This window comes from Panulirus ornatus, chromosome 6, assembly GCF_036320965.1.
Source record: "Panulirus ornatus isolate Po-2019 chromosome 6, ASM3632096v1, whole genome shotgun sequence".
NCBI lineage: Eukaryota > Metazoa > Arthropoda > Malacostraca > Decapoda > Palinuridae > Panulirus > Panulirus ornatus.
In genome coordinates this window covers 35,797,325-35,811,438 of record NC_092229.1, presented here as the reverse complement: position 1 = coordinate 35,811,438, position 14,114 = coordinate 35,797,325, and the positions used below count along the sequence as shown (strand labels likewise).

At 40.0% G+C, this 14,114-nt stretch overlaps 1 protein-coding gene across 6 annotated transcripts in view; it reads right to left on the bottom strand.

The window, feature by feature from the left end:
* LOC139749157 (glutaminase kidney isoform, mitochondrial-like) overlaps positions 1-14,114 on the bottom strand; it is a 488,059-nt gene that overhangs the window by 336,595 nt on the left and 137,350 nt on the right. For all 6 annotated transcript variants that reach the window (XM_071662800.1, XM_071662801.1, XM_071662799.1 and 3 more), the window contains one exon: positions 4,202-4,582. In XM_071662800.1, the coding sequence (XP_071518901.1) occupies positions 4,202-4,582 (381 nt within the window). The remainder of the gene's footprint in view (positions 1-4,201; positions 4,583-14,114) is intronic.

Genomic DNA, 14,114 nt, shown 5'->3' with positions numbered 1-14,114 from the left:
TATAGATAGAGTTGTGCGCAGGAGGGTGGATGTGCTGTAAATGAGATGTTTGAGGACAATATGTGGTGTGAGGTGGTTTGATCGAGTAAGTAATGAAAGGGTAATAGAGATGTGTGGTAATAAAAAGAGTGTGGTTGAGAGAGCAGAAGAGGGTTTGTTGAAATGGTTTGGTCACATGAAGAGAATGAGTGAGGAAAGATTGACGAAGAGGATATATGTGTCAGAGATGAAGGGAACGATGAGAAGTGGGAGACCAAATTGGAGGTGGAAAGATGGAGTGAAAAAGATTTTGAGTGATCGAGGCCTGAACATGCAGGAGGGTGAAAGGCGTGCAAGAAATCGAGTGAATTGGAACGATGTGGTATATCGTGGTCGACGTGCTGTCAATGGAGTAAACCAGGGCATGTAAAGCGTCTGGAGTAAACCATGGAAAGTTTTGTGGGGCCTGGATGTGGAAAGGGAGCTGTGGTTTCGGTGCATTATACATGACAGCTAGCGACTGAGTGTGAACGAATGTGGCCTTTGTTGTCTTTTCCTAGCGCTACCTCGCAAACATGCGGGGGAAGGGGTTGTCATTTCATGTGTGGCGGGGTGGCGACGGGAATGAATAAGAGCAGACTATGAATTATGTACATGTGTATATATGTATATGTCTGTGTATGTATATATATGTATACGTTGAGATGTATAAGTATGTATATGTGCGTGTGTGGACGTGTATGTATTCACATGTGTATGTTGGTGGGTTGGGCCATTCTTTCGTCTGTTTCCTTGCGCTACCTCGCTAACGCGGGAGACAGCGACAAAGTAGAATAAATGAATAATACTAGAGCACAAGAGTCACAGTATACCAGAACACCAGAATACAGGAGTGCTAATATACCAGTGAACCAGTATACAGGAGTACCAGTATACCAGAGCATCAGAGTAGAGGAGTATCAGTTTACCAAAACACGAGAGTACAAGAGTACTAATATCTCAGAGCACCAGAGCACAGGAGTATCAGTATATCAGAGCAAAAGCGTGCAGGAGTACCAATATACCAGAAAACTAGATTACAGGAGTACCACCATACCAGACCACTAGAGTACAGGAGTACCAGTAAACCAGAAAACTAGAGTAGAGGAGTATCAGTATACCGAACCACCAGAGTATAAGAGCACTAATATATCAGAGCACCAGAGTACAGGAGTACCAGTATACCAGTGCACCAGAGGACCTGAGTAAAAGTATAGGAGAGCATTAGAGCACAGTAGTACCAGTATACCAGAACACCAGAATTCAGGAATTCTAGTATACCAGAACACTAGAGTACAGGAGTACCAGTATGGCAGAGTAAACGAGGATCAGAGTACCAGTATACCAGAGCAACAGAGTACAGGAGTACCAGTATGGCAGAGTAAACGAGGATCAGAGTACCAGTATACCAGAGCAACAGAGTACAGGAGTACCATCACATCAGAACAACAGATCACAGGAGTACTAGCATACCTGAACACTAAAGGAGTACCAGTGCACCAGAGCACCAGAGTACAGGAGTATTAGCATAGCAAAGCACCAGAAAACAGGGGTACCAATATGTTAGAGCACCATAATACAAGAGTACCAAAGCACCAGAGTAAATGAGAATTAGTATAACAGGGCACCAGAGTACAGGAGTACCAGGATGCTAGAAAACCAGAATACAGGCGTACCAGTATACCAGAGCACCAGAGTACAGAAGTACCAGAATACCAGAGCACCAGAGTACAGAAGTACCAGAATACCAGAGCACCAGAGTACAGAAGTACTAGTAAACCAGAGCACCAGAGAACATGAATACTAGTAAACCAGAGCACCAGAGAACATAAATACTGGTATACCAGAGCACCTAATTACAGGAATATTAGCATCCCAGAACACCAGAGTACATGAGTACTAATGTACCAGAGCAACAGAGTAAAGAGTACCGGAATCACGAAAGTACAAGAGTACTGGAGCACCGAAGTACAGGAATACCAATATACCTGGGCAAAACAGTACAGGAGTATCAGTATACAAAAATACCAGAGTATAGGAGTACGGTAAACCAGAGCACAAGAGTACATGAGTACTAATATACTATAGCACAGTAGTACAGGTGTACCAGAATACCAGATCAACAGAGGACAGGAGTAAAAGTATAGGAGAGCACTAAGGAACAGGAGTACCAGTATACCAGAGCACCAGAGCACAGGAGTACAAATATAGTAGCGCACTAGAGGATCACAGTACAAGTATACCAGAACACCAGAGTACAGGAGGACCAGTATACTAGAGCCCCAGAGAACAGGAGTACCAGTATACCAGAGCACCAGAGCACAGGAGTACAAATATAGTAGCGCACTAGAGGATCACAGTACAAGTATACCAGAACACCAGAGTACAGGAGGACCAGTATACTAGAGCCCCAGAGAACAGGAGTACTAGCATACCAGAACACCTGAGTACAGTATAACTAGTATACTAAAGCACCAAAGTAGAGGAGTATCAGTATACCAAAGCACCAGTTTACAGGAGTACTAATATATCAGAGCACCAGTGTACAGAATTACCAGTATACCAAAGCATCAGTGTACAGGAGTATTAGTATACCAGAGGACCAGAGTAAAGGAGTACCAGTATACCAGAGAACCAGAGTACAGGAGTACCAGTATATCCAAGCAACACAGTACAGGAGTACTAGTATACCAAAGCACTAGAATACAGGTGCACCAGCATACCAGAGCACCAGTCTACCAGGACAAAAAGTAGGGGAGTACCAATATAAAAGAGCACCAGAGTACATAAGTACCAGTATACCAGAGCAACAGAGTACAGGAGTACCAGTATACCAGAGCAACAGAGTACAGGAGTACCAGTATACCAGAGCACCACAGTACAGGAGTACTAGCATACCAGAGCCTCAGAATACTAGTACCTAGAGCACCAGAGTACAGGAGTACTAGTATACTAGGACAACAGAGTACAGGAGTACCAGTATACCACAGCACCAGACTATAGGAGCACTAGTATACCAGAGCACCAGAGTACAGGAGTGCCATTATACCAGAGCACCAGCGTACATGAGTACCAGTATACCAGACGACTAGAGTGCAGGATTACCAGTATAACAGAACACCATAGTACAGGAGTACTAGTATTCCATAGCACCAGATTGCTTGAGTAACAGGATACCAGACTAACAGAGTACAAGAGTACCAGTATACCAGAGCATCAGAGTACAGGAGCACCAGTATACCAGAGCATCAGAGTACAGGAGCACCAGTATACCAGAGCATCAGAGTACAGGAGCACCAGTATACCAGAGCATCAGAGTACAGGAGCACCAGTATACCAGAGCATCAGAGTACAGGAGTACCAGTATACCAGAGCATCAGAGTACAGGAGTATCAGTATACTAGAGCATCAGAATATAGGGCTACCAGTATAACAGAGCACTATTGTACAGGATGGTAGTATAGCAGAGCACAAGAGTACAGGAGAACTATTATATCAACGCACCAGAGTACAGGAGTAACATTATACCAGAGCACAGGAGTACAGGAGTATCAGTATACCAGAGCACCAGAATAAAGGAATACCACGGAACCAGAACAGAGGAGTACTAGTATACCATAGCACCAATGAACAGAGTACCAATATACCAGAGTAGCAGAGTACAGGAATACCAGTATACCTGAGCACCAGAATATAGGAGTAGCCGTATACCAGAGTACCAGAGTACAGGAATACTAGTATATCTGAGCACCAGAGTACAGGAATACTAGTATACCAGAGCTTCAATGTATAGTAGCACTAGTATACCAGAGCACTAGAGGACTAGAGTACACAAGTACCAGAGCATCAGAGGACAAGAGTACCAGAGTAAGAGAGCACCAGAGCACCAGTGCACAACGATACCAGGTCACAGGAACACCAGAACAAATGAGCACCTGAGCACCAGAGCAGGACAGCAAGAGAGCACCAGAGTACGGTAGCACAAGGATACCAGGAGGACCAGAGCACCAGAGTACCAGATTATGACAGTACGGTAACACAAGGATACCAGGAGGACTAGAGCAGCAGAGTACCAGATTATGACAGTACGGTAACACAAGGATACCAGGAGGACTAGAGCAACAGAGTACCAGATTATGACAGTACGGTAACACAAGGATACCAGGAGGACCAGAGCACTTACCGGGAAGGAGAAAGGGTTAACAGTGGGAACGTTGCAAGGCTGGCCACTTCCCTCCGGGCTGCCAAGGTCATCTGTTCTGCCATCTTGCCGTTCATGGCCTTCCCCATTAATAAGGTTACCGTGTTGATGGTTATCTGGCACTAGGGTAGGGTTCTGGTGGCCGCCACTGTCTACATAAGCCTGCTGGTCGCCACTAGCTTGGTCAGGGTTTGGGTGGACTCCGTTGACATGAAGGCCTTCATCTGGGGCGGCGTCGTTATCAAGTTGGTGGTTGTGTCCTCCGTTCAGGATGGGGTGAGGAGGCATGGCTGGGAGGAGGCTGTTCTTCGTTATAAACTCCACAAAAGGAAAGACGAGTGCACTCAGCCAGGCGGAGGGTGACTGTGGGAGAAGACAACATTATCTGTCATTACATGTAGCCTTACAGCTCTGCACGTAACCATACAACCCTACACGTGGCTATACAACCTCACACGTAACCATACAACCCTAAACGTAACCATACAGCCCTAAGTGTAACCATACAGCCCTAAATGTAACCATACAGCCCTAAATGTAACCATACAGCCCTAAGTGTAACCATACAGCCCTAAATGTAACCATACAGCCCTAAGTGTAACCATACAGCCCTAAGTGTAACCATACAGCCCTAAATGTAACCATACAGCCCTAAATGTAACCATACAGCCCTAAATGTAACCATACAGCCCTAAGTGTAACCATACAGCCCTAAATGTAACCATACAGCCCTAAATGTAACCATACAGCCCTAAGTGTAACCATACAGCCCTAAGTGTAACCATACAGCCCTAAATGTAACCATACAGCCCTAAATGTAACCATACAACCCTAAACGTAACCATACAGCCCTAAGTGTAACCATACAGCCCTAAGTGTAACCATACAGCCCTAAATGTAACCATACAGCCCTAAGTGTAACCATACAGCCCTAAGTGTAACCATACAGCCCTAAATGTAACCATACAGCCCTAAATGTAACCATACAGCCCTAAATGTAACCATACAGCCCTAAGTGTAACCATACAGCCCTAAATGTAACCATACAGCCCTAAGTGTAACCATACAGCCCTAAGTGTAACCATACAGCCCTAAATGTAACCATACAGCCCTAAATGTAACCATACAGCCCTAAGTGTAACCATACAGCCCTAAGTGTAACCATACAGCCCTAAATGTAACCATACAGCCCTAAATGTAACCATACAGCCCTAAGTGTAACCATACAGCCCTAAATGTAACCATACAGCCCTAAGTGTAACCATACAGCCCTAAATGTAACCATACAGCCCTAAATGTAACCATACAGCCCTAAATGTAACCATACAGCCCTAAATGTAACCATACAGCCCTAAGTGTAACCATACAGCCCTAAATGTAACCATACAGCCCTAAATGTAACCATACAGCCCTAAATGTAACCATACAGCCCTAAATGTAACCATACAGCCCTAAGTGTAACCATACAGCCCTAAATGTAACCATACAGCCCTAAGTGTAACCATACAGCCCTAAATGTAACCATACAACCCTAAACGTAACCATACAGCCCTAAGTGTAACCATACAGCCCTAAATGTAACCATACAGCCCTAAGTGTAACCATACAGCCCTAAATGTAACCATACAGCCCTAAGTGTAACCATACAGCCCTAAATGTAACCATACAGTGGTACACACTGGAATAAAAGACTATCTACATATATAAGCGAGCGTCTGTTGACATTTGACACAGTGATTCCCTAATAGGAAAAATCCGATGTGTCATTAATATAAACAGATGAAATTACTATATGAATAATGTTGATAGGTCCGCCTATAGGTTGCAAGGTAAGGATAAAGACAGGTTAGGTTAGTTACTAGGTCTGTCTGAGTAACTGAAGTTTCATAAATATTATTTCCTAAGAAACCTTATCTGATATTCACATAATATTGACATGTATACTTTCATGTATACTTCTACTGTTATGACTCAGAGAACTAACTGGTTATATAACGCTTTATATGATAACTGATTATATCCTGCATCATACAGTTACTGGATATATCCTGCATCATACAGTTACTGGATATATCCTGCATCATACAGTTACTGGATATATCCTGCATCATACAGTTACTGGTTATATCCTGCATCATACAGTTACTGGTTATATCCTGCATCATACAGTTACTGGTTATATCCTGCATCATACAGTTACTGGATATATCCTGCATCATACAGTTACTGGTTATATCCTGCATCATACAGTTACTGTTTATATCCTGTTTCATAAAGTTACTGTTTATATCCTGCTTCATAAAGTTACTGTTTACATCCTGCATCATACAGTTACTGGATATATCCTGCATCATACAGTTACTGGTTATATCCTGCATCATACAGTTACTGGTTATATCCTGCATCATACAGTTACTGGTTATATCCTGCATCATACAGTTACTGGTTATATCCTGCATCATACAGTTACTGGTTATATCCTGCATCATACAGTTACTGGATATATCCTGCATCATACAGTTACTGGATATATCCTGCATCATACAGTTACTGGATATATCCTGCATCATACAGTTACTGGATATATCCTGCATCATACAGTTACTGGATATATCCTGCATCATACAGTTACTGGATATATCCTGCATCATACAGTTACTGGATATATCCTGCATCATACAGTTACTGGATATATCCTGCATCATACAGTTACTGGTTATATCCTGCATCATACAGTTACTGGATATATCCTGCATCATACAGTTACTGGTTATATCCTGCATCATACAGTTACTGGTTATATCCTGCATCATACAGTTACTGGATATATCCTGCATCATACAGTTACTGGATATATCCTGCATCATACAGTTACTGGTTATATCCTGCATCATACAGTTACTGGTTATATCCTGCATCATACAGTTACTGGTTATATCCTGCATCATACAGTTACTGGTTATATCCTGCATCATACAGTTACTGGTTATATCCTGCATCATACAGTTACTGGTTATATCCTGCATCATACAGTTACTGGATATATCCTGCATCATACAGTTACTGGATATATCCTGCATCATACAGTTACTGGTTATATCCTGCATCATACAGTTACTGGATATATCCTGCATCATACAGTTACTGGATATATCCTGCATCATACAGTTACTGGATATATCCTGCATCATACAGTTACTGGATATATCCTGCATCATACAGTTACTGGTTATATCCTGCATCATACAGTTACTGGTTATATCCTGCATCATACAGTTACTGGATATATCCTGCATCATACAGTTACTGGATATATCCTGCATCATACAGTTACTGGATATATCCTGCATCATACAGTTACTGGTTATATCCTGCATCATACAGTTACTGGTTATATCCTGCATCATACAGTTACTGGTTATATCCTGCATCATACAGTTACTGGTTATATCCTGCATCATACAGTTACTGGATATATCCTGCATCATACAGTTACTGGTTATATCCTGCATCATACAGTTACTGGTTATATCCTGCATCATACAGTTACTGGTTATATCCTGCATCATACAGTTACTGGATATATCCTGCATCATACAGTTACTGGATATATCCTGCATCATACAGTTACTGGATATATCCTGCATCATACAGTTACTGGATATATCCTGCATCATACAGTTACTGGATATATCCTGCATCATACAGTTACTGGATATATCCTGCATCATACAGTTACTGGTTATATCCTGCATCATACAGTTACTGGTTATATCCTGCATCATACAGTTACTGGATATATCCTGCATCATACAGTTACTGGATATATCCTGCATCATACAGTTACTGGATATATCCTGCATCATACAGTTACTGGTTATATCCTGCATCATACAGTTACTGGTTATATCCTGCATCATACAGTTACTGGTTATATCCTGCATCATACAGTTACTGGATATATCCTGCATCATACAGTTACTGGTTATATCCTGCATCATACAGTTACTGGTTATATCCTGCATCATACAGTTACTGGTTATATCCTGCATCATACAGTTACTGGTTATATCCTGCATCATACAGTTACTGGTTATATCCTGCATCATACAGTTACTGGTTATATCCTGCATCATACAGTTACTGGTTATATCCTGCATCATACAGTTACTGGTTATATCCTGCATCATACAGTTACTGGTTATATCCTGCATCATACAGTTACTGGTTATATCCTGCATCATACAGTTACTGGATATATCCTGCATCATACAGTTACTGGATATATCCTGCATCATACAGTTACTGGTTATATCCTGCATCATACAGTTACTGGATATATCCTGCATCATACAGTTACTGGTTATATCCTGCATCATACAGTTACTGGTTATATCCTGCATCATACAGTTACTGGATATATCCTGCATCATACAGTTACTGGTTATATCCTGCATCATACAGTTACTGGTTATATCCTGCATCATACAGTTACTGGTTATATCCTGCATCATACAGTTACTGGATATATCCTGCATCATACAGTTACTGGTTATATCCTGCATCATACAGTTACTGGATATATCCTGCATCATACAGTTACTGGATATATCCTGCATCATACAGTTACTGGATATATCCTGCATCATACAGTTACTGGATATATCCTGCATCATACAGTTACTGGTTATATCCTGCATCATACAGTTACTGGTTATATCCTGCATCATACAGTTACTGGTTATATCCTGCATCATACAGTTACTGGATATATCCTGCATCATACAGTTACTGGTTATATCCTGCATCATACAGTTACTGGATATATCCTGCATCATACAGTTACTGGATATATCCTGCATCATACAGTTACTGGTTATATCCTGCATCATACAGTTACTGGATATATCCTGCATCATTACAGTTACTGGTTATATCCTGCATCATACAGTTACTGGATATATCCTGCATCATACAGTTACTGGATATATCCTGCATCATACAGTTACTGGTTATATCCTGCATCATACAGTTACTGGATATATCCTGCATCATACAGTTACTGGATATATCCTGCATCATACAGTTACTGGTTATATCCTGCATCATACAGTTACTGGATATATCCTGCATCATACAGTTACTGGATATATCCTGCATCATACAGTTACTGGATATATCCTGCATCATACAGTTACTGGTTATATCCTGCATCATACAGTTACTGGATATATCCTGCATCATACAGTTACTGGTTATATCCTGCATCATACAGTTACTGGTTATATCCTGCATCATACAGTTACTGGATATATCCTGCATCATACAGTTACTGGTTATATCCTGCATCATACAGTTACTGGATATATCCTGCATCATACAGTTACTGGATATATCCTGCATCATACAGTTACTGGTTATATCCTGCATCATACAGTTACTGGATATATCCTGCATCATACAGTTACTGGTTATATCCTGCATCATACAGTTACTGGATATATCCTGCATCATACAGTTACTGGTTATATCCTGCATCATACAGTTACTGGATATATCCTGCATCATACAGTTACTGGATATATCCTGCATCATACAGTTACTGGATATATCCTGCATCATACAGTTACTGGATATATCCTGCATCATACAGTTACTGGATATATCCTGCATCATACAGTTACTGGTTATATCCTGCATCATACAGTTACTGGTTATATCCTGCATCATACAGTTACTGGATATATCCTGCATCATACAGTTACTGGTTATATCCTGCATCATACAGTTACTGGTTATATCCTGCATCATACAGTTACTGGATATATCCTGCATCATACAGTTACTGGTTATATCCTGCATCATACAGTTACTGGTTATATCCTGCATCATACAGTTACTGGTTATATCCTGCATCATACAGTTACTGGTTATATCCTGCATCATACAGTTACTGGTTATATCCTGCATCATACAGTTACTGGATATATCCTGCATCATACAGTTACTGGTTATATCCTGCATCATACAGTTACTGGATATATCCTGCATCATACAGTTACTGGATATATCCTGCATCATACAGTTACTGGATATATCCTGCATCATACAGTTACTGGTTATATCCTGCATCATACAGTTACTGGATATATCCTGCATCATACAGTTACTGGATATATCCTGCATCATACAGTTACTGGTTATATCCTGCATCATACAGTTACTGGATATATCCTGCATCATACAGTTACTGGTTATATCCTGCATCATACAGTTACTGGTTATATCCTGCATCATACAGTTACTGGATATATCCTGCATCATACAGTTACTGGATATATCCTGCATCATACAGTTACTGGTTATATCCTGCATCATACAGTTACTGGTTATATCCTGCATCATACAGTTACTGGTTATATCCTGCATCATACAGTTACTGGATATATCCTGCATCATACAGTTACTGGTTATATCCTGCATCATACAGTTACTGGATATATCCTGCATCATACAGTTACTGGTTATATCCTGCATCATACAGTTACTGGATATATCCTGCATCATACAGTTACTGGATATATCCTGCATCATACAGTTACTGGTTATATCCTGCATCATACAGTTACTGGATATATCCTGCATCATACAGTTACTGGTTATATCCTGCATCATACAGTTACTGGATATATCCTGCATCATACAGTTACTGGTTATATCCTGCATCATACAGTTACTGGTTATATCCTGCATCATACAGTTACTGGTTATATCCTGCATCATACAGTTACTGGTTATATCCTGCATCATACAGTTACTGGATATATCCTGCATCATACAGTTACTGGATATATCCTGCATCATACAGTTACTGGATATATCCTGCATCATACAGTTACTGGTTATATCCTGCATCATACAGTTACTGGATATATCCTGCATCATACAGTTACTGGATATATCCTGCATCATACAGTTACTGGATATATCCTGCATCATACAGTTACTGGTTATATCCTGCATCATACAGTTACTGGTTATATCCTGCATCATACAGTTACTGGATATATCCTGCATCATACAGTTACTGGATATATCCTGCATCATACAGTTACTGGATATATCCTGCATCATACAGTTACTGGTTATATCCTGCATCATACAGTTACTGGATATATCCTGCATCATACAGTTACTGGTTATATCCTGCATCATACAGTTACTGGTTATATCCTGCATCATACAGTTACTGGTTATATCCTGCATCATACAGTTACTGGTTATATCCTGCATCATACAGTTACTGGTTATATCCTGCATCATACAGTTACTGGTTATATCCTGCATCATACAGTTACTGGTTATATCCTGCATCATACAGTTACTGGATATATCCTGCATCATACAGTTACTGGATATATCCTGCATCATACAGTTACTGGATATATCCTGCATCATACAGTTACTGGTTATATCCTGCATCATACAGTTACTGGTTATATCCTGCATCATACAGTTACTGGTTATATCCTGCATCATACAGTTACTGGTTATATCCTGCATCATACAGTTACTGGATATATCCTGCATCATACAGTTACTGGTTATATCCTGCATCATACAGTTACTGGTTATATCCTGCATCATACAGTTACTGGTTATATCCTGCATCATACAGTTACTGGTTATATCCTGCATCATACAGTTACTGGTTATATCCTGCATCATACAGTTACTGGTTATATCCTGCATCATACAGTTACTGGATATATCCTGCATCATACAGTTACTGGATATATCCTGCATCATACAGTTACTGGTTATATCCTGCATCATACAGTTACTGGTTATATCCTGCATCATACAGTTACTGGATATATCCTGCATCATACAGTTACTGGATATATCCTGCATCATACAGTTACTGGATATATCCTGCATCATACAGTTACTGGATATATCCTGCATCATACAGTTACTGGATATATCCTGCATCATACAGTTACTGGATATATCCTGCATCATACAGTTACTGGATATATCCTGCATCATACAGTTACTGGATATATCCTGCATCATACAGTTACTGGTTATATCCTGCATCATACAGTTACTGGATATATCCTGCATCATACAGTTACTGGTTATATCCTGCATCATACAGTTACTGGTTATATCCTGCATCATACAGTTACTGGATATATCCTGCATCATACAGTTACTGGATATATCCTGCATCATACAGTTACTGGATATATCCTGCATCATACAGTTACTGGTTATATCCTGCATCATACAGTTACTGGTTATATCCTGCATCATACAGTTACTGGATATATCCTGCATCATACAGTTACTGGATATATCCTGCATCATACAGTTACTGGTTATATCCTGCATCATACAGTTACTGGTTATATCCTGCATCATACAGTTACTGGATATATCCTGCATCATACAGTTACTGGTTATATCCTGCATCATACAGTTACTGGTTATATCCTGCATCATACAGTTACTGGATATATCCTGCATCATACAGTTACTGGTTATATCCTGCATCATACAGTTACTGGTTATATCCTGCATCATACAGTTACTGGTTATATCCTGCATCATACAGTTACTGGTTATATCCTGCATCATACAGTTACTGGATATATCCTGCATCATACAGTTACTGGATATATCCTGCATCATACAGTTACTGGATATATCCTGCATCATACAGTTACTGGTTATATCCTGCATCATACAGTTACTGGTTATATCCTGCATCATACAGTTACTGGTTATATCCTGCATCATACAGTTACTGGTTATATCCTGCATCATACAGTTACTGGTTATATCCTGCATCATACAGTTACTGGTTATATCCTGCATCATACAGTTACTGGTTATATCCTGCATCATACAGTTACTGGTTATATCCTGCATCATACAGTTACTGTTTATATCCTGCTTCATAAAGTTACTGTTTATATCCTGCTTCATAAAGTTACTGTTTATATCCTGCATCATACAGTTACTGGTTATATCCTGCATCATACAGTTACTGGTTATATCCTGCATCATACAGTTACTGGATATATCCTGCATCATACAGTTACTGGATATATCCTGCATCATACAGTTACTGGATATATCCTGCATCATACAGTTACTGGTTATATCCTGCATCATACAGTTACTGGATATATCCTGCATCATACAGTTACTGGATATATCCTGCATCATACAGTTACTGGATATATCCTGCATCATACAGTTACTGGATATATCCTGCATCATACAGTTACTGGATATATCCTGCATCATACAGTTACTGGATATATCCTGCATCATACAGTTACTGGATATATCCTGCATCATACAGTTACTGGATATATCCTGCATCATACAGTTACTGGTTATATCCTGCATCATACAGTTACTGGATATATCCTGCATCATACAGTTACTGGATATATCCTGCATCATACAGTTACTGGTTATATCCTGCATCATACAGTTACTGGATATATCCTGCATCATACAGTTACTGGATATATCCTGCATCATACAGTTACTGGATATATCCTGCATCATACAGTTACTGGATATATCCTGCATCATACAGTTACTGGTTATATCCTGCATCATACAGTTACTGGTTATATCCTGCATCATACAGTTACTGGTTATATCCTGCATCATACAGTTACTGGTTATATCCTGCATCATACAGTTACTGGTTATATCCTGCATCATACAGTTACTGGATATATCCTGCATCATACAGTTACTGGATATATCCTGCATCATACAGTTACTGGATATATCCTGCATCATACAGTTACTGGTTATATCCTGCATCATACAGTTACTGGATATATCCTGCATCATACAGTTA